Source organism: Lepidochelys kempii, chromosome 2 (genome assembly GCF_965140265.1).
Source record: "Lepidochelys kempii isolate rLepKem1 chromosome 2, rLepKem1.hap2, whole genome shotgun sequence".
Lineage (NCBI taxonomy): Eukaryota > Metazoa > Chordata > Testudines > Cheloniidae > Lepidochelys > Lepidochelys kempii.
Genome location: NC_133257.1, coordinates 158,857,658 through 158,883,596, shown reverse-complemented (window position 1 = coordinate 158,883,596; position 25,939 = coordinate 158,857,658). Strand labels below are relative to the sequence as shown.

At 42.6% G+C, this 25,939-nt stretch overlaps 1 protein-coding gene across 5 annotated transcripts in view; it reads right to left on the bottom strand.

The window, feature by feature from the left end:
• Positions 1-25,939, bottom strand: part of PLEKHG4B (pleckstrin homology and RhoGEF domain containing G4B) — a 200,442-nt gene that overhangs the window by 99,116 nt on the left and 75,387 nt on the right. For 4 of the 5 annotated variants that reach the window (XM_073332597.1, XM_073332598.1, XM_073332600.1 and 1 more), the window contains one exon: positions 1,547-1,744. The exons of the other annotated variant lie outside the window; for it this stretch is intronic. In XM_073332597.1, the coding sequence (XP_073188698.1) occupies positions 1,547-1,744 (198 nt within the window). The remainder of the gene's footprint in view (positions 1-1,546; positions 1,745-25,939) is intronic. 5 annotated transcript variants of the gene reach the window in all.

Here is a 25,939-nt window from a genome sequence, read left to right as displayed (position 1 = left end):
GGCAATAGATTAGTTGGACGGCAAATTTCACAGACGTTATAGAAATGTAGGGCTGGAAGGGACCTCAAAAGATCATCTAGTCTATCCTCAAGTTCTGAGGGAGGATTAAGTATTTGATACTCTTTTACCAAGTGTAAACACATCAGAAATCTAAATGAAACTACTCAGGTGGAAAAGACAACCCAGAGAAGAGACAACAATTAGCATTTTCTGAAAATCTCCAACAGTATATAACAATTTGGGGAAAATGAAAGTCATATTTCACCTATGTTTATATTACTAGTACTGAAGAATGGAAAGGAAAAAGGGGAGTTGATTCCCATTTTAGAGAAATAGATTCCTAAAATTCTGTCTTTGAATATTTCTATTGCATGTCTCAAAAAAAAGCTAATCCAGACACAGTATCATTATATTTCAGGTTGGGACCACCATAATAAAGAGAAGTTCCTTGCTGCTAGGCACCAAAAGAGACAGTATGTGAATGATAAATAATTCCACCCCTGAGGATGGCGAGACTGAATACAGAATAGGGGCAGATGAGAGCTGCATCTATGCAGCATGATGTGGAACCAAACTGTGGATGTGGTATGTTCATGCAAAGGAGCCCTCTGCTCTGTCCATCGATTGATGCCCTTCTCTCCTGCATCACGGACCCACAGTGTTCACTAGGGTTGCAGTCAGCTCTGAGGAACTGCTGCAGGGAGAGAAGGTGGTCAGAAGAGAGTCCCTGTAGTTACAAAACTTAAATGGGGAGATGTCTTATTTGGAGTGTGGAGGAGCTGACAGGGTGCTTGTATCTGCCATTTGCATGCAATGGTAGTTCTTCTGGGTCTTGACTTCTCTACTTCCTGTCAGCTATATCATATCGGAGATGCCAGCCAGGAGTGCTGAGACAGAGGAGTGTAAGTCCTCCAAGGTTCCCTCCAATTGTCTGTCAATCAATCAATTGCTGGAAAAATCCTCCCCCCAACACTGAGGATGTCACCCATCAGGACAAACCTCTGCGGCCATGAACCCCAAGTGGACTGTACAGCCCTAGCCAGCTCCATACTCCAGACACATCACTGGACAGGATTTTAGACAGCTTGGAAAAGAAAATAACCACAATAATTTCTTTGCTACAATATCTGCTGTCTTTAAAAATACCTTCCAGACTTACGCTTTTTTTGTTATTGCAAATATTTTACCTTGGTCCTCTATCATTTCAGTGCCTGCACTGGGATATTTAAAATAATTATCAGTTAAAAAGACCATGTTTTCCTTCCCAAATTTTGCTATCAACAACTTCTGTAGATTGCAGCTAATTTCCTGTTCGGGTTTTGCAAGTTAACTCCTTTTCCGGACACAGTTTTAAAAAGGTTGGTAAATAATTCTCTGTCGCTCTTCTCCTTGGTACCTTTAGAATTTGCACTGTTCCCTCGTTATCCAAAATTTTATTTGCTAGAGTAAAAGAGCTCTCTAGATCAGAGATTAAATTCCATCTTATCTCTTTTCCCAAGTCAGGAACAAAAGAGGTCTCTGTTTTGCCAGAGTAAGCTATACTTACACAGGTTTCTTGCTGAATGCACTGTAAGGCTCTCTTGGCAGGGACAAGGAAATCAATTAGGCACCTGAGGCCATCTCCTCGATATAGCTTTTCAACTATGCTGAAAAGCTGCCACAGGACAGTGGCAGCTGTGGCCTCAAAAGGTGGGTATAATGCAGAGAGAGTGTTCTGGATGTATGTGTCAAGGGACTCCGAGTCCTGAAATAAAAAGCAACATGACAGTGCCTTGTGAGAATCAAACATCTAACTGTAAATAAAACACTTTAAAATGTCAATCAATTGATTTCATGGCATGTACACTGGTGGGTGGCTGTTCTTCTGTTTTGCCCAATTTGTACAGTAAGTGTTTTAGCCATTTTTAAAATTATAGTCCCAACTTCTGTAATCTAAACCCCGTTCAACTCTGTTTAAATTTCAATGAAGCTCAACATTTCTTAGAATCAGATTTAGATGAAACATCTTCACACAAGTTCAGTCATTTATCCAAAATATGAAATGCTGGCACACTAAGCTTCAGTCAAAGTGTATTTCTTAATCTTTCCAACGAGACATACTCTAAGTGATATATATTCACACACACACGCCATGATATATATCTATATCGCTCTAACATTTATGAACAAAGTTGAAATATCACCTTATGTTTATAACAACATAATATAAACACTGTGACAGCAACTCTCTAGTCGTTCTGTGAGGAGTGCCTGCATGGAGTGAAAGAATGCTTTCCTTTAAGAATCTCAGTACATATACAAGAATGTCCTTTTTTAGTTACAGAATTTCCTGAGGAAATACCTTGCTTATTATTTCTGGTGGAAATAATCAAGCCTGGATTAAAACAAAAATTCAATTTCAAAAGGGGGCACCAACAATGAAAATACAGTCAGGGGAGGACAATTACCCTCTTTTAGAGCTGGCAGCCAGGTCTACAGATGAGGCCATTCAACCCCACTCTTTCTTCTGTTATCAGACTAGCAAGGAGACTTCACCCCCGTGATGGAGTAATAGGGAAGAAGCATTTCCTCCCTAGGTCCTGCCCTGGGTTGTGGAGTCTCTCACAGCCTTTGCGGGTACGGCTGACTAGCTGTGACACAGGCACTGACTGCTGCTGCTGAGGAGGGCCTTGCTTTAGTGCGCCATAAGTACACAGCCTGTCCAGACTGTGGGACTCCATACGGGCTGCTGAGCATGCCTGGCAGTGCGAGGCTCTTCCCCTATCCTACACACAAGGGCACTTGTTTAAATGGTATTTTTATCCTTTGTCTCACCACGATTCCACCAGTTTATTCCCCTAATGTTGCCCCTTTGCCTAGCTTCAGCTAACATTGCCAAATTTCTGCTCAATACAAACTGAGCACCTTTGACCCTACCGGGATCCTGATAAGCCAGCTCCTTTGTACACAGACAGATGTGAACCCTATTCTGCTTGACTTGGTGCACTTTTCCCCACTCGGCAATATTGTTCTGATAACAGGATTTTGTCCTGAGCAAAAAAAGTTTTGCTAAGGAGAACTCTGGACAATATATCCCACAGAATCCAGAAAATTGGTACACAGATATTAAAAATCTTGACATTAAGGGGAAATATGTAGATGACTCCCGAATTTTTGTATAAATAATTAGTGTAAATGATATGGCTGATTTTTTGCTATAAAACGAACTGCTGCTAGAATGAACAATTCTACAGTATGCATGCATGCACATATAAAATGTATATCTCTATATCTACACAAATAGTTACATATGACCTACGGATTCAGAAGTGACTCCATAGTCCAGAATGAAAGATAATTCCCATTCTAAGCCCAAATTTAGACTGTACTTTCTCCAAAAACCTGCTTTTGGCATGACATTTCTCATGCTTAGTCTCAGCATAGTGTAGATTTTTATTTTCTATTTAAGGTATATATTAATTTTGAACATTAGAAACTGATTGGACCAGACATTTCTTGATACGAGACTTTGAGAAACAACTGTTCTTTCTTCCTGGAGAAAGAGTGCTGTTTGAAACATTTCTGTATCATCTCAAAAACTGTAAATAAACTCTTTAAATAAACTTGGACTACAATGGTCTGAAAATGAAGGACATGCATGAACGCTGAAGGGATCCTGAATTTATTTACATTTGTTTAATACTGCTCAAGACACTGAGCTTATTTTTACAGCTGAGAATTTGGGGCCTGATAATACATTTGTAACCACAGCCTCATGCATTCCGTGATTCTTCAGCTGCATTATTTGCCTCAGTATCCTGCCCTGACTACAGAATTGTGCTTCAGAATCAAAACTGCCAAAAATAAAATTACATTTCTAACTGATTTGGTTGTGAAAGCAACAGTGTAAACTGACACAGTGTTTTTTGAGTTTGCAGACAGTCTGAAGCAATAGCTCAGTGAGCCATGAACTACGTTAGTTCATCTTGATGGATGGTTGACTTGGAAATCTGATTGTAATGGTTTATATGTCAACGTGGTTAAATATTTCACTGCTGATCGTTTTTGTGGAAAGAGCTCCAATTTGTTAACCCTTCCACTTAAATCCTCTGCACATTTCTTATCTGGTGTACCACCTCAAGGGGCACTCCGGTAGGCACAGTGTCTCAGACAGCTGTTGTGTCAGCCCTTAGAAGATGCACATGGAGCTGCTAGCCCTGCTGTGCCCTTACACACAATGCAATGCAAGTACCACAGCTATGGTTGGCCGCTGTAGAGAGGGAGCAAAGGGGAATACAGGTTTGTTCACTCACACGATGGCCAATCACTGTTTGGCATATGAGGATGTGTGACAGATGGGGAAGAGGGAATATGTCTATGTCAAATAATGAATTCCATTTTGTGATCATCATGTTGTATTTCAACCTCCACTTTGAATGTAACATTCAGGGTGGTTTAGAGCACTTATTTTGTAGCAAGTACTTGACCCTTACTGGTCTATACCTAAAATGTAGGTCTACCTAGCTATATTACTCAGGGCTGTGAAAAGTTTCATGCCTTGTGTAATGTAGTTAGGTCGACCTAACCCCACTGTAGATGAAGCTGAATTCTTCTATCAACCTAGCTACCACCCCTCGAAGGGGTGGATTTACTACAGTGACAGAAAAATCCCTTCTGATGCTGTAGTAAGTGTCTACATTACGAAGTGTAGCTGCAAGTGCTGAAGCTGTGCCACTGTTGTGCGGATAGCATAGACATATCCAGCGGAGGAACTATTTCTGGAAAGTTGTGATGGAACAATCAAGAGCCATCCACACTGAATGGCTCTACCCTAGCAGAACACTAGGTTTTCTACCAGGAGGGCTCACAGCTTCAGCTGTCACCTCAGGGTGGTGGGGGATGGGGCTCCGGCTGTGAGCTTGGCACCTAACTGACGGCTGGGGTGGTGTGCAGCTGTGAGCCCACTGATGGGCTCAATTTTACACCATAGAGCCTAATCAGCAGTGAAACTGACATTCTTATCAGTTTCATGGCTCCAGCTGTGAACCCCAGGCTCCTGCTCTGATCCTCTGTTCTGAGCCAGAGGCATCCATGAAACTGACAAGAATGACAGCCAGTAGCCAATGTAATTAACAGTTTCTACATGCACACTGTGTCACCCTAAGTACATCAACATAAGTGCTATGCCTCTTGTGGCAGTGGAATTATGTCAGTGTAGCAGGCCACTTACTTCAGTGGAACCAGTATTCTAGAGCAGACACTGATATAATTAGGTCAACATAAGCTGCCGTACATTGACCTAACTCTGTAGTGTAGACCAAGCCTTAGCCAGACCCCCAAGTCATCAACCAACACCCTTTGGGACCATGGAGCCCCATGAGGCACTCTAGCCAGGCACTCTAGCCTAGTTCACTGCTCAGTGGAGGGGTAAATTTATATCCTTCCTTTGTCATGCATGGATGTGCTGGGGGTTTAGACCTCATCAGTCCAGCACACCTGCACACAACAAGGCAGAATTCTGGCACAATCTTGACAGGGAAGATATCATCAGGGTCATGCAATGCACAAAGTCCCTAACAAAGCACTTTTCAAAGTATTTAATAATTACATTCTGATAGCGCAGCAACACAGCCAACAAAGAAGTCTGCACAAGTTCAACAACTCATCACCCTAGGCATTAGAACGCGCTTTGTTTAGAAGACCATTTGGCCAAGACCCTTTTAAAAAAACTACCAAGACACCACAAACATCCAACTCAAGATGGTGTGAAGAGAGTTTAGTTTAATTTCTCATCCAGTTTCTCATTTCATTTCAATGAGACTTTACAGACGAACAATACTACAATGCTACTTTATATGCTGTGTTACATGGAAAGGTGGTTTGTGCTGGAGTTTATATTGTTTATTTTGCATTAATTTGTTAGTAAAGCCATGACCTAGGAAAGCGGGTGATTTTGACCCTAAATAGCATGTGAATTTTGTTTTAATGCCAGCTGGGAAGGTCACCTGTTTACATAGAGCAGCAGGAATTTTCTGTACCACATGATATTGCATTGTGTTGCATGTAAGTGTTGGACCAGAGATGTGGGAACCATCGAACCACTCTGTGCATCCCATTGAGTTACCAGTGTCTCTTCTCCCTCATAGCAGGAAAAATGAGTCTCTCTTCGTACCACACAGCCAGAAGTGGGGATGAAGAAGAGGAAGACCATGATTCAAAACTGTATTCTAAACTAGCCTGCAATGGGGTGTGTGCTGCATCAGCACTCACTGGCTATGAACCCAAGTCCTGGTGAGGAATTTGAAGCTACAGGCTTTAAGTTCAGGGAAACCAGCAGTGCTGGAATTAGTGATATATTGTGGCCTAACCGATGTAGCTCAAAAAAAGAATACCAGGAACTTCCATAGATGGAAGGCAAATGAAAGCACCTCAGTAGTTCCAAAATTCCTAGTCTGGTGAGTGTTCTGCCCACTGAACCATTCTATCCTGCATCCATACTCAGACTGCTAAAGTCCCAGTTTGGATTAGCTGCAGTTTGTTTTGAAAGCCAGGTCAGAGCAATATCAAAGAGGCTGAGCAAATACCAGGTAGGGTAGGTAAAGGTGTTAACCATATACAGGTAGCTATATGTCTTACAATGTAACACTGTGCCATAATTGGCTAGGATTGTAGAAAGTTCCCTGATGCTTTAAAAACAATTCTTAACGCCGTTACCCCCATTTTTTCAGTCACCATTCTCGCCACTAGAAGGTAAGAGGAATGGAAAGAGGAGGACACAGAGAAAAAAAATTAAGTGATATGAAGAATGATGCAGAATCAATTGGCATAGAAGGAAAATCAAATTACTTCTGTTTTGTTTTTATTCTGTTATAGACAAAAAATTCAGTCAAGAAGCCTGACTGAGTCTATGTACCCTTTACTAAATTGTAAAACTATCATGTAGGCCAGAGGATAATCACATACCAAACACAATAAAATGAGATTGTAACAGTTTGGAAAGCATTCAAGTTCTACTTGTCCATATGTTCATTATCAACACACACACAGTAACAAAGTGTAGTGTACAATTACTGGCCCTACTGCACACTACAGTTGAGAAACAAAAGTCACCCCCTGAAGTTTTGCATATTATAACCATGTAAATTGCTGAAAAGCCCCAGAGAGCACATTTTTAATCCCTTGTGTTTATGTGTGGTTTACATTTTGGGATCTGCTCAGACCCAGCTTGTTTTGTTTACCTATTTTATCTGAGCTGTGTACAGGACATGCTGTAGCACACCCTACAATGCAAGAGCCTGAGAGAGTAGTTGACACATTAATGAGGTATGTGCTCAGATCATAAAGCATTTCATAAAACTGGTTAACTCAGTGAGAATTAACCTATGGCTCTCAAGCCGCATTCACTTCTGAGTGCTATAAACCTGGCTGGTGCTTGGTGTACTATGTCTGATACCCAGCAGAGTAAGTGGAGAGCAATGTACCTGGAGATGCTTAATGAGACCTGCTGAGAGGTGCTAAATGAGAGATGCTAAATGAGACCTGCTGATTCACTTTTACATTAGGTTTGACTGTACCTTGGGTAGGAGGGAGATGGGAGTGGCCTTCTCTCTCAATGTGGAATAGGGTTCTGGGGTAGGGTTGCCAATAAGTGTTGACAATTGGACTGGGGATGTAGGAACCATCGAACCACTCTGTGCTCTCCATCGAGTTACCAGTGACTCTTCTCCCTCAGAGCAGGGAAAATGAGTCTCTTCGTACCAAACAGCCAGCCATGAAGAAGAGGAAGACCATGATTCAAAGCTGTATTCTAAACTAGTGTCTTCATTCACTTGCAATGGGATGTGTGCTGAACTCCAGAGAGCATTCATAGGCTGCTATGGAAGAGTAATGTCTGTACGCTGCCATCCTTCAGGAGTTTCGACAGGGTGACGCCAGCTCAAGCTCCATAGGATGTTCAACACAGGCTGCCTGGAGAATATATTTAACCAACATATTCCTGAGCTGCCTTGCCATTGCCCACTGTCAGCTGGTCCTCTGGTGGTGGCAGTGATATTTTAGGTCCCTTTAACACTGCAAGTCCCTTTATGGCTAACTTTTTACCAGATTCTGGGTCCTTGATAGAGCTTGGGGGGAAGGGGAGAGGGGGAGAAATATGCGTGGGAGTTAATTCTGTTTTACAGAGGTTTTAGATATTTTGAAATCTGGTATTGTGTTCCAATTAGGATTGAAAACCAAAATTTTTTAAATTCTCTGTGAATATGACTGGAGCCTAGCTCTGGGGCAGTCCCACCCAGCAGCCTGAGCTGGAGCCACAGATCCTGGAAGTCACATGGGTAAGCTGGCAGGAAACCAGGCAGGTTTCAGACATGAACGTGCCTGGCAGGCCAGGTTCCAGCCTAGGTTCCATTGGAAGTCCATCAGAATCTAACAATCTCTACAAAACATTTTAATTTTGATGACCTGGCAAATTCTGAAGAAAGTATGTCCCACTCTTTTTCCAGCCAGCTTTAGTCCTGGGTTTATCTGCCATTTATCCCTAGGTCCTTTTCTGCATCCCTGTCTAGAGATCGGCTAGTAGTCTAGCAGGGACCTAGTCTAGAAAACACTGGTTTTCCTACATGTTTAAAAATCTGTAAATCATCAGAATTGCTATAACTGTGGTTTTTTAAACAATTCCACAGAACCTTTTAGAACTGTCTGCTACTGCCCCTCTTCCTGAGGCAGCTTTTCCAGTTTATCAGATAGTAGCATGACAGGACAGCAGCCAGTATAGGAAGCTTTGTTGTCATCCTGCGCACTGTATGCGAGTGAAGAAATAATTATTTCATCCTCTCAACTTTACTCTTTTCCTTTTAATCATTAGAGATTAAAAAAAAAAGAAAAGACAGGAAGCTTCTCTTCCTGTTTAACTTTGTTTCTGATTGAACTGGTTGGATTTAGAGACGGGACTAAGACCTGTCACTGGTCCTAAAAATATTAGTATGCCCTAATGGCATCTCAGCTACAATAATCTTACTTGTGAGGGTCTGAACATTGTCCTAAAAACCTCTCCCTCTCTCTCCCCACAGCATGCACGGGCCATATTTAAAAATAATTAAACTAATAGATGAAGAGGAAGTCTCCAGTAGCCCAGTAAGAAAATCATGTTTAGGAAAAAAGTTAAGAAGTATTTTTGATTGGAATAAATTAATACAGTAGGTCACTTGAAAGGCTGTATATGAGCTACGGTTTTATATTAACTCTTTTCTTCAGTTTATTCTACAGATGTTTAAACAGCAACACTTGAAACTGAGTTTTATTAACACAGAGCACACTGCAGTTAGCATCCCAGAAGAAGCATAAGTGCATTACAAAGCCTGGGAACTCTTCTTAGTCCTTCCTCCTTATCCCCTCACAGATGTCTGTATGTAAACAAGAGAACAGCAGCATTGGTAATGGACCTGTTGTGAAGACCAAGGAATTAGTCAGCTGAAAGAGAATAAAAGCCTCATCTTATACAGCCATGTGGAACAACTAATGTGCATCAAACACCATCTAGTTGTAGGTGTTTGTACAGCTTTAGGCTTGGGTGAAGAACAAATGGAGGAACCCCTGCCCAAACTGAAATGAGAGCTGTTGCAGACTCAGAAGAGCTGAAGTGAATCCTTCAGCTGATGGTGAAGAAATCATTATGCAGATAAAAATAAGAAAACAACAGCTAAAGTTGTAGCTTCCAAAGTCAGACATGAGGGTCACACACTTTGTATGGTCTCCTAACAGATCACAACCCCCACTTTGTTGTGCTTGATCTTAGATATGGAGGTACCCCCTGTTAAGACTAATGATTCTAATAGGCCAGAACCCAAGGGCCTGATTCTTCACTGTGCTACACTTGTTACAGTAGTTTTACACCAGTGTAATTACACTGGAGCCAAGAGAGTTGTACAGCTCTAGAGCTGGTGTAACACAGTGGAGAATCAGGCCCCATGCCTTTTCCTTTTTAATGGCATAGTGAATGTCTTGCTGTTTTGTTTTCATTTCCTGTAAATTCAATTAACAAGCTATTTCTAGTCATCCAGCAAAGAAGATACAAGCAACTATTGTGCTTGTGTGTTTATTTGCATATAAATGTATACATTTATATGCAAATTAGAAGCAAGCACATGACAAGTTACCAAAGTGAAACCAAACTTTCAGTGGCTTACAGTTTAGCACTCAGTAGTTAAATCTAATCACCTGACAAACTCAAAAAGATAACTGACAAACTCATTGGTATATTATGTCTGTCCTATTTCTGACTTTAAATGGATAATGCATTATACGTGATAATTACTGCAATCACTTTTTGTAAATTATAAGAAAACTAAGATCACAAACAAGCCTTCCTTGGCCAATACTGGCAATGATTCAGCCGTTACATAAATTTCCCTTTCCCTGTGAAAAGCATCTCTCTCTCCTAATGAACTGGAGCGGCGCAATCCTCATCCATGTTTCTAGTGTGTTGTTCAGAAATAGGCACAACAAAGAGGTGAATTATGGGATAGATCAAAGGGAATTCTGGCATTTTATCTCACATTTCCAGAATTCTCTATGGTAGAGGTTATCCCACAATACACATCAGAAGTTTCCATTAAAGCAGAGAGCCTGCAAGCAGTGCAGATCTCTGGGAGAACACCACACATCGGCACAGTGCACTCCACCAAAACAGATTTGCGGGTAGCACTATGCCAACCAAGCTTTTACTGGTGTGACTTTTGTCTATGGGCAAGCACTTAGATATACGGCAAAATCCTGCTCTTGCTATTATGTGGTCTATGTGGTGGAAAAGCAGAGCAGTAGGAGCCAAGATGTTCCATGAGCAATCCTGCCAGCATCGGAACTTGGAGAAATGCACTTATGAGCACTACTGCTAGGCGCATAAAACATTTTCTATGGCACCAAGCTCTCAGGACTTTACACAGAAAGCTGTATGTCCTGGACCCCTAACATTTTCTATGACAGCAGGAGTGCTCTAAGCACAGTCTCATCCCTCTCTCAGTTAAGATCCATGCACAAAGTTGATTGATTAATGCTACTCAGTGCAGCAATCAGATCCTACATGTTCTATGACTCCACTAAGCAACATTGTGTAGCATAGCTGGCCTGGTAGCCTGGCCAGGAATCAGTCGTTGAGCCTAAATGAGCATACATAAGCGAGCAGGCGCAAAAGAGAGACAAAGACTGACTGGTAATTTAGAAAGCATTTGGGATTCATCTGGATAAAAAGCTCTGAAAGCAACTCCTCCTCCTTTGTGAAGATTAAGGCAGCCTGGACAGCTACAAGAACGCTGCTGTACACAGGGCAACGGAAATCAAAGTATAAAACTGCAACAGGTAAAATATTCAACATGATGCATTCGATATCTTTCATATCCTGAACACCACCACTCCGTTTCCCTCTCCCTCCTCCCACATGCACACAAAATGAGGAGCTTGCCTCTTGGAAGACCTCCATTTATTCCAGTTTGAATAGAAAATAATAAGTATTACTTTGAACTGTGTGCAGCCAACGAAGAATGACAACTACACATGGAATGAGAGAAAGGCATGTGAAAAGTATTTTTTTCCAAGAGTTTGAAAAGTGTAACTGTTGTCAAGTCAGGAATGTGTCTGCAAAGATGTTTCGGAACACACCAGGAATGGAAAGCACCTTGAGGGAGGAATTTTCTAATAACTAAAAGGTTATTTAGTTTGCTAATCAAACTGTTTGCCAAAGCAAAAAGGTCTTTCATTTAGGAATTAAGGGTCACTTTAAAACGGCACAAACAGGACAAGCCTACCTATTTAAATCGTATGGATTTAAGGTCAAGGACCATGCCTTCCTTTGTTTGTACAGTATGCTGGGGCCTCAATCTCAACTGGGGCCTTTTGGCTCTATTTCAGTGCAAATAAATAAAGTAAAAATGATAATTAATAATGTTAGAGAAAATATCCAGCTATTTTATTTTTGTTCTAGGAAGGAGGACATGTCATTCTGAAATAAATCGCTTCAACGAGAATGTACAGCTTCTTCGCACAACTGACGAGGTGTATTATGGGGCTTTTTGTTTTCTTTTGAAGCATAGGCATTAGCTATTGCCAGAGGCAGAGCGCCGGGCTGGATGGGCCACAGGTTTGACCTAGCATGGCGAATCGTACACCTTTCGGAGTGAATGAGTAACAGTGTGAGAATGACTTATGTTTCTCTAGCACCCCCATTCATTCACAAGGAACTAAAACATGACTGGTATACATACAAGAACCACTTGACACACCACTAAATTAAAGCTACCTCTGAGGGAGAAGGCAATAATTATTCCGCACTAGTGAGTTCACATGGTATAACACCGTTTTGGCCAGTAAGTGAAGAAAAATATAGCCAGTCAACACCCCCAAGGAGATTTGAGAGGGCAGGAATGTAGACTCAAATACGTAAATGTCTCTAGGTATGCACTGCACATATGAAATACCTAATGCAGAGGCACAAACTAGGGGTTGAGAAAATCCCTTGTCTCAGCCCATATATACCTATGTGGTATGCATAAGGTCTTGTCTCAGCCTCACATCTTGGATGATGTTTGTTTGGCATACGCAAAATTTAGGAATTGCCAATGTTGTGTGTGTGCAACTTTACCTCTGCCCCTTTCTGCATCTGCATTATAATGCAATCACATAATGATACAATACCATACTATTTTTCTACAGGTTGAAAGCTTTGCAGTGAGTAAGGCAAGGGCTCACAAGAACCCTTGTCCCATTCACTGTGCATCTTGGGCTCTGTTTCTCTGGCATACACAAAACCCTAGAAGATGTCACATGTATCTAAGGCTGTAGAAAATTTTTTATGAAGTTATTATTGTGGCATGGCACCTCCTTCATCTTGCCGGATCAAGCACTTCCCCCTCTGGCGATGGTGGGCCTGAGGTAAATCAGCCCCACGCCACTCTGGGCAGCGTTTGTCCTCCCCCCTCTGTGCTCCTTTGGCCATATTTCCTGGATAGGCCTCAGGGTAGGCCTACAGGGTGATCCTCCACCAAACAAAAGGGAAAGAGTCCCATACACAAAAAAACCAAAGGGTGATACCTTCCCCTGCCTCCTCACTGGGGCTGGGTGTCACTCTGTAGCCTGCCCCGGGATGTCAGTCCTTCCCCTAACCTAGCAGGCACTCAGGCTTGTCTGCTTCCCCTATGGGGAGGAGCACAGCCTTCCCTCCTGGAGAAGCTTACTTCCCCGCTGCCACTAGCCTGGTAGCAGCTTGTCTCTCTCGCCCTCCTGGTTTTAAAAGGTCTCAGGTAGCCCTTAACTGGATCCAGGTGTTCCTAATTGACCTGAGGTAACCCCTTCTCATCTTATAGGGAAGAGGGCCTTTAACATTCTAAGGCTAACATATCTGCCTTCCTACACCCTCTTGCAGCTGTCCGGCCTGACTTTGTCACATATCCCCCCTTCCTGCTCAACACCATTGGGCTACTTTGTCACACTGTGCATTGTTAGAGAGACCAGCTCATACACATATATTGGACAGGGCTCAGGTTCAGTACACAACCTTACCTTTGCCATCTCATACTTCTGAGTGTTTAACCATACATCCTAAATGTTCCGATCACATAGCTGTTTAGTTTTTTTAATATGGATTTGTGTATAAGGTGGTTTAGAATAATGGTCATGATAGCAATTGGTTATTGAAGGCATTTGTTTAGCATGTTATCTGTATGCAACTACTGCCTTTTCTTTCTTGTGTAACTCTGGTTTTAATTTGAGATGAGAAAGGTTGTGGGAACTTGCAGTGTCAAGGAGGAGACTAAATGTCCGTTTTGCCCGGGGCTGTCATGATTTGGTAGAGTAGTCCCAGTGCCTCAGCAGATTACACTGAAACCATAGGTTCTGTTCTGGTTCATTTTGTTCTGACTTTCTACACTCCCTCTCCACCTCTATCCTTGCGCGACCATAATGCTCACTTTAGAAAACAACTGTCTTTGTGTTGGGTCCCAGTGCATAATTTCTTGTCTGATTATGGAATTTGTCCTCCACCACCACAAATGAAGCATAGGGTGTCGCAACACCTGTAAATAATCCACTGGATAGTAGTAGTGGGAAAATTCAATAATCAGACCAACAAGGAAACAAAGCACTAGGCTCATCAAAGAGTCAAACCTGAGTTTAAGGAGAAGACACCGGACATCATTGCGGAGGGAGGGGAGAAGCAAGAATGCCAAAGAGAATTACAAGTTTTAGAGCAAGGGGAGAAGTGGGAAAGCCACTGAGCAAAGAGGGAGAGAAACAAGCACATGCCCAGCAAGTGACATACTGCCGTCCACCACCAGCCAATGATATGTTTCCACCACAGACATGCAGTGACACATTCCCCTCCCCCATCCACATCCTAACCCCCAACCAGTGACATATGTCTCCTACCCATGTGTCTCATACCCATGTCTTTGGCATTACTTGTGCCCATGTGGTTTTGTTCAACCCCTACCAAGTGCCCAACTTTGAACTGAATAAAAACCTTTCCTGATCATAAAACCCTGTGGGAGCCAGTCCATTGGTTCATGTTTCAAAAGGGATTCTTTGGGAGGAGGATCCTTTAAGAAAATAAAAGCATTTCCAACTTGAATCCATTCACCACCTGCCAAAACCCACCCAGTACACTGCTACCTCTCCTCCACCCCAATACAATCCAAAAGAATATGTTCCAATTTGGTGTTCCTAAACTGAACCATCCTATGTTTGAATGCAATGATCATGGAATTACTGGACCCGGTGAAGGGCAGGCTATGCTGTTATCCCTTCTATTGTCATCTCTGTATTTACCAACACCAAAAAATCATGAGGGAAATAATGGGGTTAATAAGGAGAAATGAGATTCAAGGGATAAGGATTTTTTTTTAATTTCTTTCCTCTGTTAGGGTTGTTAGGGTGGTAAAAGGAAGGCAACCATAAATCTATACTTTTTTAGAAGAGATATAAAATTTTAATTTTGCTAATGACTTCCTTTTTGTAAAGCAGGGGGGCAAATATTGCCTCTGTCTTCACTAACAAGGTCAGCTCCCAGACTGCTGCGCTGGGCATCACAACATGGGGAATAGATGGCCAGCCCTCTGTGGGGAAAGAGGTGGTTAGGGACTATTTAGAAAAGCTGGACATGCACAAGTCCATGGGGCCGGACGAGTTGCATCCGAGAGTGCTAAAGGAATTGGCGGCTGTGATTGCAGAGCCATTGGCCATTATCTTTGAAAACTCGTGGCGAACGGGGGAAGTCCCGGATGACTGGAAAAAGGCTAATGTAGTGCCAATCTTTAAAAAAGGGAAGAAGGAGGATCCTGGAAACTACAGGCCAGTCAGCTTCACCTCAGTCCCCGGAAAAATCATGGAGCAGGTCCTCAAAGAATCAATCCTGAAGCACTTACATGAGAGGAAAGTGATCAGGAACAGTCAGCATGGATTCACCAAGGGAAGGTCATGCCTGACTAATCTAATCGCCTTCTATGATGAGATTACTGGTTCTGTGGATGAAGGGAAAGCAGTGGATGTATTGTTTCTTGACTTTAGCACAGCTTTTGACACGGTCTCCCACAGTATTCTTGTCAGCAAGTTAAAGTAGTATGGGCTGGATGAATGCACTATAAGGTGGGCTGAAAGTTGGCTAGATTGTCGGGCTCAACGGGTAGTGATCAATGGCTCCATGTCTAGTTGGCAGCCGGTGTCAAGTGGAGTGCCCCAGGGGTCGGTCCTGGGGCCGGTTTTGTTCAATATCTTCATAAATGATCTGGAGGATGGTGTGGATTGCACTCTCAGCAAATTTGCGGATTATACTAAACTAGGAGGAGTGGTAGATACGCTGGAGGGCAGGGATAGGATACAGAGGGACCTACACAAATTGGACGTTTGGGCCAAAAGAAATCTGATGAGGTTCAATAGGGATAAGTGCAGGGTCCTGCACTTAGGACGGAAGAACCCAATGCACAGCTACAGACTAGGGACCGAATGGCTTGGCAGCAGTTCTGTGGAAAAGGACCTCGGGGTGACAGTGGACGAGAAGCTGGATATGAGTCAGCAGTGTGCCCTTGTTGCCAAGAAGGCCAATGGCATTTTGGGATGTATAAGTAGGGGCATAGCGAGCAGATTCCCCCTCTATTTGACATTGGTGAGGCCTCATCTGGAGTACTGTGTCCAGTTTTGGGCCCCACACTACAAGAAGGTTGTGGAAAAATTGGAGAGAGTCCAGCGAAGGGCAACAAAAATGATTAGGGGTCTGGAACACATGACTTATGAGGAGAGGCTTGAGGGAACGGGGATTGTTTAGTCTGCAGAAAGAAGAATGAGGGGGGATTTGATAGCTGCTTTCAACTACCTGAGAGGTGGTTCCAGAGAGGATGGTTCTAGACTATTCTCAGTGGTAGAAGAGGACAGGACAAGGAGTAATGGTCTCAAGTTGCAGTGGGGGAGGTTTAGGTTGGATATTAGGAAAAACTTTTTCACTAGGAGGGTGGTGAAACACTGGAATGTGTTACCTAGGGAGGTGGTAGAATCTCCTTCCTTAGACGTTTTTAAGGTCAGGCTTGACAAAGCCCTGGCTGGGATGATTTAATTGGGGATTGGTCCTGCTTTGAGCAGGGGGTTGGACTAGATGACCTCCTGAGGTCCCTTCCAACCCTGATATTCTATGATTCTATGAAATAAACATCTTATTTCAAAAACTGTAGTTAGTGATTTTCTTATAAAATTATATTATGCTTCAGTTAATTTTATTGACAAACTTGTTAGGAGTTCAAGTCCCATTTACTCAGGGCAGAGACTACGCAATTTTTTGTGTTTGAACATCCCCTTGCACATTGTAGGAGCAATAGTAATAACAAATTAATCTCCGGTGAAACTCCACTGAAGCCCAGTGATATATACCGGGATGGATTTGACCGTTTACATTTACATTAAACACATTCATAACAAAATGAACACAAATAAACTAAAAAGCAGGCTACTATTTATACAAAACACACATTCTGCTGCATGTCAACTAACTTACTAAGTGACTGATGCACATGCTGAAGAAACTATACATGTTGAAACTGTTCACTTTTTATAATTAAATGGAAAGAGCTTTACGCTGGAGCACTGCCAGTTTGACAGATCTCTAGTTTACAAGAGATGGAGGAGTAATCAGAACTGAGGTTATATTGCCTTTTTCTTTCTTCCTCCTCCCACTCTCAAAAATGCATTGTTTCTGTGACAGAATCTTCATGGTACCAAAGCATTCCAGAAACATGGAGCTCCCAGCTGGCTTACATTCCACTGATTTATCTCTGATTAGCCAAGCCCCTCCTGCTATACTCTCCATCCCAGCCTGATCTAGCAGTACACACAAATGTTAAATTAACCTACTTTGAAGAACTGGCTAAAGTTTGAGGAAACTCAAAGCTTCTTAAAATAGGGTTACAAGTGTTTTCTTGCTAGGAAAGGAGCAGTGGAAGAGTTGCTATCTAAGCAGCTACCGCCTGAGCTGGCTATTCACAAATCAACACATTCTGGTAATTTGGCTCAGCGGATAGGTATCAGGCAGGGAGTCAGGAGATTCTGGATTCTGTTCCTATCTCTACCCCTGGCCTAATGTGTAAACTTGGGCATTTCACTTCCATATCTGTATTTGTAAAGCACTCTGAGATCTACTGGTGATGGGTTATATAAGAGCTGGGTAGTGTCTCTCAATGGCAATCAAAGAGTAAAATTCCACATGTAGATGTTTGCAGGTTCAAAGCAGGGTTTAAATTCAGTTGGAGCCATACAGAGCAATAATAAAATAAAATAATTCTTGTTAATGCCCAGAGACAGGAATCAAGATCTGGCTAGGTATTATACAAACACATAGGAAGACATACTCCAAGCCCTGAAAAGGTCACAATCTAAGGCTCCAATCCTACAGCAGTTAGCATGTGGGCAGCTGCTGCACCTGGGCAGAACAGCTGGGCTGCAGCTGGGCAGAACCCCATTGACTTCATTTGGGTCACATGTAGGCACAGGAGTCTGTTCATGCACTACCATTTGCAGGATTGGGGCCTAAATAGACAAGACAGACAGATAAGAATACTCAAAACATACAAAGCATTCAAGGTGCTGTCAGGCAAATGTCCTATTAGTTAACCTCGCCCTCCCCTCCCCCGTGAAAATAAAACATCTCCTCACCCTTGTCCAGGTGCCCCAGCCAGCATGCTCCACCGCCCCTGCCCCTAAGCATTCTCTTCATCCCAAAAACAGTGGAGAGGGGCAAGGGTGAGGTGGGGCCATTCACACACTGATGAAATCAGAAATTTCCTGAAGCAAACTGCAGACCTCCGTTCTCCAGTCTTATTTAGCTTAGGTGAGCTAACCAAATCCATTCCAACAATCTACACAATAAAACAACATGAGATATAGCACTAATTCTCATGCCTGTAACATGTTATTCACACATGAAAGGTTTTTTGTTTTAATCTTTGAAAGAAGCCAGCATTGGTATTGCCAAATGCATTCCCATTAGGTGTTGTGAGAAAAAAAGACCATCCTGTGTGAAAGATGTGCTGCCCTGCCTCCTTGCCAGCTTCACTTTTAAACCCAGCCAAAACAAACTGTTTTCAAAGACAAAATAGATTATTAAATCCTTTGCCAGAGTCTGCCTTGTATCTAGTCTGTAAGAAACACACCTGGTTTATCAAGTCTCCAAAATAGGCTTTATCATCTGTTCAGTACCTTTCAAGTATAATTTTCCCAGTAAGCTACTAATTAGTCACTCAACTTTTTAAACCAACTTCTCCATCTCATTGCATTAAATTAGCCGATGCAAGCTATTAAAGAAAATAGAAACTTGTTAAACACAAAGCTTGAGCACTGAAAACATAGGCCTTTAAAACAGATTATCGTTTTAAAAAATATACATTCAGAACATTCACTATAGCTATTGCTTGAGGACTGTATGAAAATCTTAAAAGAATATGGGACAAATTTTGCTGTCTTTACTCAGCCTGTAATCTGATGAAAGTCCTGTTAACATCATGGAGCGTGGAATGATTAAGAGCTGCAGGTTTGACCTTTTGTGTTTGTATTCATAAGAAGAATAAATAAAGAGTCAGCTTTTTCATGCTTCTTATTCATGTGCCATGGTAATGGTAGACTGTATCACAAATTTAGTTACAACTGTGTGGTTAAAAATTACACATTCTTGAGTGAGCAGGAGTGGAAATCAATGGCATCTGTTTTCTTCAATAAAGGGTGAAGGTGGGGGGAAATACAGCATTATTGAAATTATACATGAAATATTGCACTTTTCTTAAGAACCTAGTGACTTATAGTTGACCTTTAAAGTCTGAGTCAGACATGATGAATAGTACTCTGGAATAATGGATGCTAAACTGATTCATCAGCTTAAAGTATGAAACCATGCAGCGACATCTCTGTCTGTGTATCATCATACTTGCCTTCCTGAATATTATACACTTTCAGGCTGTACCATAAAAAACACACTACAGGATGATCAATGTAGTTCTTACTATACAGTATATATATGTTCAGAAATTTAGTTCTCTCGATCTTAGACATCCTATCTTGTCCCAGCAATATTGCCTTCTCAACTCAACTCAAATATTCAAGATTTTTATTTTAAGAATTTGGTAGATGGCTCTGAGGTTTTATTCAACTAATCTTATACCCACTATGTTCTAAGTATTTCTTAGTCTTAAATTCTTATATTCTTTTGAATTTTCAAAACTAAAGCTATTAAAAACATTCTTAGTAATACAGCGGTCAATGTTTCAAATAAGTAATTGCTGCTGTGAAAGTTGTTTTATGTGTCAAAAATACAACCTGTAACTATGGGGTGGCACTAGAGAAAATTGCAAATCCTTCTGCAGAGGAAGAAAGAAGGACAAGTTGCTGGTCATAACTATATACTAAAATACCAAGAAAAAGTATTGAAGGAATTCATGTAGGAACCTGGCTTTCCACAACAAAACAATAAGGTCTCCTTGATTTATTCTTACTGTTGTTTTTAACTAGAATTACACTGTCCAGTCCAGACTTGTTAGCAGTTTTGTAAGTGTCCCGTGTACAAGTATGTCTTTAGTCTTCATTGATTTATAAAACCAGCAAGTGAAAGGGTTATTCTGATCCAGTTACAGGTCAGCTGTTAACAGGGAAAATGTAGGGTAGGGCTGGGCAAAATGGTTCAAAGAGTTAATAACTTCCCTGAACCTTTGCTCAACCCTCAGTCCTTTTTCTCTGATTTCGATGAGTTTAGATAAGGAGCCTCCTCCCACCAACCTGATGTTCTCTAACAAGCTTTTTATAATGTTGTTCATCACTGTAGAATCTGGGTGCCTTCCACAAGAAATAAACACAAATCTATGATTCCTTAAAATCTGTAACAGCCCAAAACCATCCGTTGAGATGGCATTCCAATAGGTCCCAGATCCTTCCCCCCATAATATTGAGACCCATATTAGACAGTGGCTGAGATCCACACAGGGCATTGTCTACCTCAATGGCACTCAAACTTCTACAGTCATGCGCCGTGCCCCCACTTACCACTAATGCAATCTGTCTGTGCCCCCCCTCCATTATTTCACAGGCTTCCTCAGCAGAGGAGTCTGGGCTGAAGGCAGAGATGGGGCAGAACTGGGGATGAGGAGGAGCTGTGGCTGGAGTCCACGCTGGTTGAGGGGTGGGAGGGAATGACAGCAGAACCAGGCTGGGCCTGGGGCTGGAGCAGGTGGCGCTGTGGAGTTGTGGCTGGGGTTGGAGTTGGTATGGGGTCAGAGCAGGGGGCAGAGGGAGTTAGGGCGGAGCTGGGCCTGGAGGCGGAGCAGGTCTGGGGGCTGAAAGTATGGCGGTCCCTCCTCACCCCCTGTAGGGGCTGTCCTGGCCCCGCAGTGCACCCCACACTTTCAGAAGCTGGGAGACTGCTCCGCAGGGCAGGCAGACAGACACGAAAACAAAAACAGAGTGGCCGTGGCAGCAGAGGCTAGCCACCCAATTATAATCCCACCTAACTTCTGGGTGTGTACTCAGGTGTCTAGTTTGAGCTGCTGCCTGGGCCGCCACGGCCACACTGCTATTTTTATCCCACTAGCTTTCGCAGAGCTGGCACATATCTGTCTACCCACACTGGGAGGCACGCTCCCAGCTACCGTGTAGCCATATCCACATGTTATACTGTCATGAGAACTAACAGCTCTAGCAGGCTTTGGTAACCGAACACTTTATAAACAGATAACAGCCTTTTCACAATTGGTTATTGTCTAATGGGAAGAAAGGTTGATTGTCAAAATATTGGTTTTATTTAACATATTTAAAAGAGTGCACCGCTAGATTGAAGCAAGTTCGGCGGAGTTCATTTACACCTTTCCTGCAACCATCCCACAGCATGCAGTACACTGCCACAGTGCTAATGCAAGGCAGGATTCTGACCTTTAGGCACAGTCCATAGGACAGTTGGATATGGCTCTGCTCCCCAGTGCGGGTGGGGGGCAGCACCATCCACCAAAATGTCTCGTAGGCAGGGGCATAGGCTGCAAACCTGCTACTGCACCTCTTTGTAGAGTGGAACTTATTTACCTCTGGGCAGCCAACTCACTCTTTTGTCCAATGTCTGTGGAGGTAAGATAGCCCTGCCACGACCTTTTGCATTCCCACTTTGGGGCAGGATGGACCAGCTCTGTGCTCCTCTGAGCACAGGGACTGGAATTCTGCCTGCCCCTTACCCAGGCAAAGGGGAGAGGAGGCTCCTTGCAGCATCTCAACCACTATCCACCCACATAGGGGCCAATCAGAATCTGGCCCACCGTGTGGCAATGTATTGTAATACAGATTCGATTGATCGGCTGCAGCTAGCAGCATGGCTAGAGAATTCTCACAGTTGCCTCCTGTAGGTAGCACTGTTGAAAGGAGAGTTTAGAACAGTAAATATGACTCATGCTCATATCCCAGAGTGATGGGCTTATTTAAGACACATAGCTTGATTAAGATCAGTTACATTAGGTCCCAAACTGCAGTGGTAAACAATTATGCATTTTTACTTGAAGCTATGTAAGATTCCTTAGAACAAAAAGGGCCTCAAGAGATTTAAAAAAAAAAAAAAAGAGCACAGGGAAAATAAAATCTGATCAGCCACAGCCTCTTAGCTGCTTTCCACCTAAAATGGCATCTGTTTATTAAGCAGTATCTGATGAACTTTTGCAGGAACTAAAAAGCAGATTAATTACTTCATAATTTCCAGAAAGATGCCTAATGGCATTAAGAAGCTCTTTGACCTCAAGAAGAGAAAGTGAAATAGTTACTTTATTAACCACAAGACAGATTATATAAAACACATGATAAATATAAACAGAAGCTCTTGGCACATCTGAAAAACCTTCTCTGGAGAGAATGTTCACATCCCCCTTGGGAATCCCCACACAGAGTTTTAGACAAAAGAATAACAGAAATACTACTTCTGCAAGTATGTTGAAAATCCACCCAAAGAACAAGGAGAGAATAGTGATATATCTTACATTATCCATCTCTGAATGGAAATTCAGAAAGGATAGTTTATTAAAAAAAAGTCCCCGTTCTCTAAGCCTACAAGATGAAGAAATAGCAATTGGTAGTTCAAATGACAAAAAAGGCAAATTTAGCTGTCAGAGAATGAGGGAAAGCCCCAGAATTTTAAGCTTTCCTTATATCATAAAAACAATAAAATCAGAACTGGAAAGAACTTAATTAGCTCGAGGTCAGATCTTGCTCAACAATGTATATTTCACTATCAGCTTTGAAAAGTCAGCAGCTGGAGAAAAAGGATACATAGGCAGAGTCACAGAAGGGTCATATCTGAACATCTTGAGTCTCAGGAGAGCAAGTCATGAACTTTTTCTTTTGTGCTTGGGGCTGTTAAGTTTAGTCTTTTCTTCAGAGCTGGTTGCATTGTATTTTTGCACATTATTTCTCCTTTCCTAATAACCGTTTAGGGTATGTCTACACTGCAGCTGGGAGCAAGCCTCCCAGCCTGGGTAGACAGACTCACACTAGTAGGACTTGAGCTAGTGCGCTAAAAGTACCAGTGTGGACATTGTAGCTTGGGCTTGGAGCTCAGGCTCTCAAGTCTAGGGAGTCAGGTGGGTTTGAAAGTCAGAGCTGCAACCCAAACTACAACATCCACACTGCTATTTTTAGCACACTAGCTCAGTCTGTCTATCCCGGCTGGGAGGCTCACTCCCAGGGACAGTGCAGACATACCCATAGTTCTACATTTGTTTCTCTGTTACATTAGTTGTGTTAACTGATCATTTCACTTATTGGGCCACATGCATCAGCCTGAGTTATCCCATGAAGAGGGCTGGAAACTTCACAAATTTCCATTCTCAGATTTTTCCTTCCTCGTTTCACTGAGGCTTGGGGAGCATTTACTGTCTCTCATTCCTTCCTGAAACTAGGAGCCCCTAAGCCAGCAGATGGGTTAAAATCTCATGACAGATACAGACAGCAGGAGCTTATGTGCAGAGAACTCAGTGCCTCTACACAGCGTCTTTCCTCCCTTCCTCAGTATGCCACGGTTCCCCCACAGTACGGTAGCTGGGCTGGAGGCAAACGTCTCAGTGGTGGCTACATCCATCTGCTGGTACAACTTTCCAATGTTCAATCTGCTCAGACTTGAGACAAGCAGACCACAGACAGCAGTTCCTTCCCAGGCTCCAACCAAAAGTTGAAGAGCCCAGGCCCACCAGGGAGACTGCTGCAGTGTCCAGGATTTGGAGAGAAGGATGTAACGGACTGTTGCTCTCCACTCCTCCCCATTGCCTACAAATTGCTCCCACCTGCACTGCATAGCAAAGGGTCTCTGTAATTTTGTAAAACTTTCTCAATAGAACTTGAGAACTCTACGAGAAGATGCAATAAAACTGCATCCACAAGCAGCAAAGGAGGTGAGGAAAGACTTTTAAAAACACTAAACCAAATCCTGATGTGCTATGAGGATTCTATCTGAAAGTCTCTCAAACTATATGATGAATATAGTTAATTGCATATGGAGGATGCAAGACAAAAATATATCCATCTCACCCAGCAATGTGGTCTGAACTGTGCAAAAGCTGATATGCCTGCTTTTCATAAACCCCTTCTTACAAACCTTCAAAAACTAGAGACAAACTGTAAACTTTACTTGGGACAAACAGCAGCATTGACCAAAGCTACCATCCCAAATTAGATTTTTCCAACAGTAGAGGAAATCCTGACTTTAGAATGGGACTGGGATATCTTCATTACCGCAAAAACATAAAATCAGCCAAACTAAACTAAACAAACTAAAAAACATACTTAAAACAATAATTGGATGATTGTAGTAATTTTTCCTCATGTAAAATGCTGGGAGACTGAACAATACAATCTTCTTTCATGTAGTTTGCTGGCCAACCTGAAGAAATTACTGCCCTCTACATTAGAATTTGCTCAAATCCTATGGAGCTGCCCTTCCTTTCCAGATGTGTCCAAAAACCTTGCATCAGCTAACTCACCCTCGCAAGAACAGGGTCACCTTTTCCCCTATCCGTGTGTGTGAGAGAGAGAGAAAGAGAGCAAGAAATAGATCTTTAGGTAGAGTATTAGCAGAAGAGACACTGCATCCTAGCAGTTGGACTTGGTGAGGGCTGGCAGAAAGGACTATGTACATTTCTGCATAACCCTCAAACTATCACGAGTTTTAGTATTACTTTTAGAAAAAGCCCCAATTTCAGACTTACTGAGGGAGTTGTTCAATCTTTGTAATCTCAATTCTAATGGATTATACACCAGAAAGGGAGTTTTTTCTCTCTGCAAAGGGAAGTACGGCCCTTGCCTCCAGTGTCCAAGGGGCAAATCCGCTGAATTGTCCTTATCTTACTCATAAATCCTCTGAATTGATGTATGTGCAATTCTCTCAGGGAGTAAAACAAAAATATTTTTTTAATTAAATAAGATTGACTGTTTCAGCCACATCCTGAAACAGTGTTTTTTTAAGGGGAGGCAGACACACAGTTGATAGGAATCTCATATCTCTTGAATTACAGTTGCCTATTTTAAGAGCTTAAAGTACATTGGGTGGGTCCAATTTACAGACCCAGGAAAAATGTTTTCTCACATTCAAGGTAGGTCACTGGTGGACCACCCAGGCAAAGTGCAATGTCTTGATTTTCAGAGGGCTGTCCCGTCTGGCCAGCCAAAGTGCTCCTTCAGTTCCACTGAGGCTGGGCCAGGCAACTTGATCCTTAGTGCACTGCTTCCTGTGTCAGGGCTCTATGATCTTACAGTTCTGGGATGTGCTATCATAAGGAAAAGGAATGGTCTGTCACTGTTGGGGGGAGGGGCCAACCAGGATTCTTGGCAGCAGCTCACCCTGACCCCTGTCTCTCCCTCCTCCTTTAATTTACATGCCCAAAGTGTCCCTCACTGCTGGGTCCTATTTCCTCCAGGAAACAGCAGAGCAGAAGTGGCTCACAGCTGCTGCTCCGGCTGGGGCAAAAAAATGAGTACTAAGGCTGCAACGGTAGGCAGCAGAGAGTTGAGGAGGGCAAGGAAGGGCTAAGAATGAAGCAGGGCCAGGAAGGGACGCACAGAGGGAGAGAAGAAAGTGGGAGCCAAGTTTTGCCAGCTCTGTATCTCACCTTAGGACTTGCAGAATGAACAGTGTGTAGAACACCCCCTGACCTATGAAGCCCTAGAATGCACAGAATTTTATGATAGCAGCTGGGTGAGCACAGTCTGCGAGATCTGTTGAGCCCTCACAATGGACTTCACCAGACAAACACAAAGGTGTGTAGGTGGGTGAATATTAGGGTGATAAAAAGGGGAGTTACTAGCTTTAGGAATCTGGATAAGGTGGCAGGAATTGAAGAAAGCATATGAATGAAGATAGGGTTTGGCAGGGAGGAGACTTCAGAAGGTTCAGATGAGCGGTCAGTTCTTTGGGGTTTGTCCAAAATAAAACACC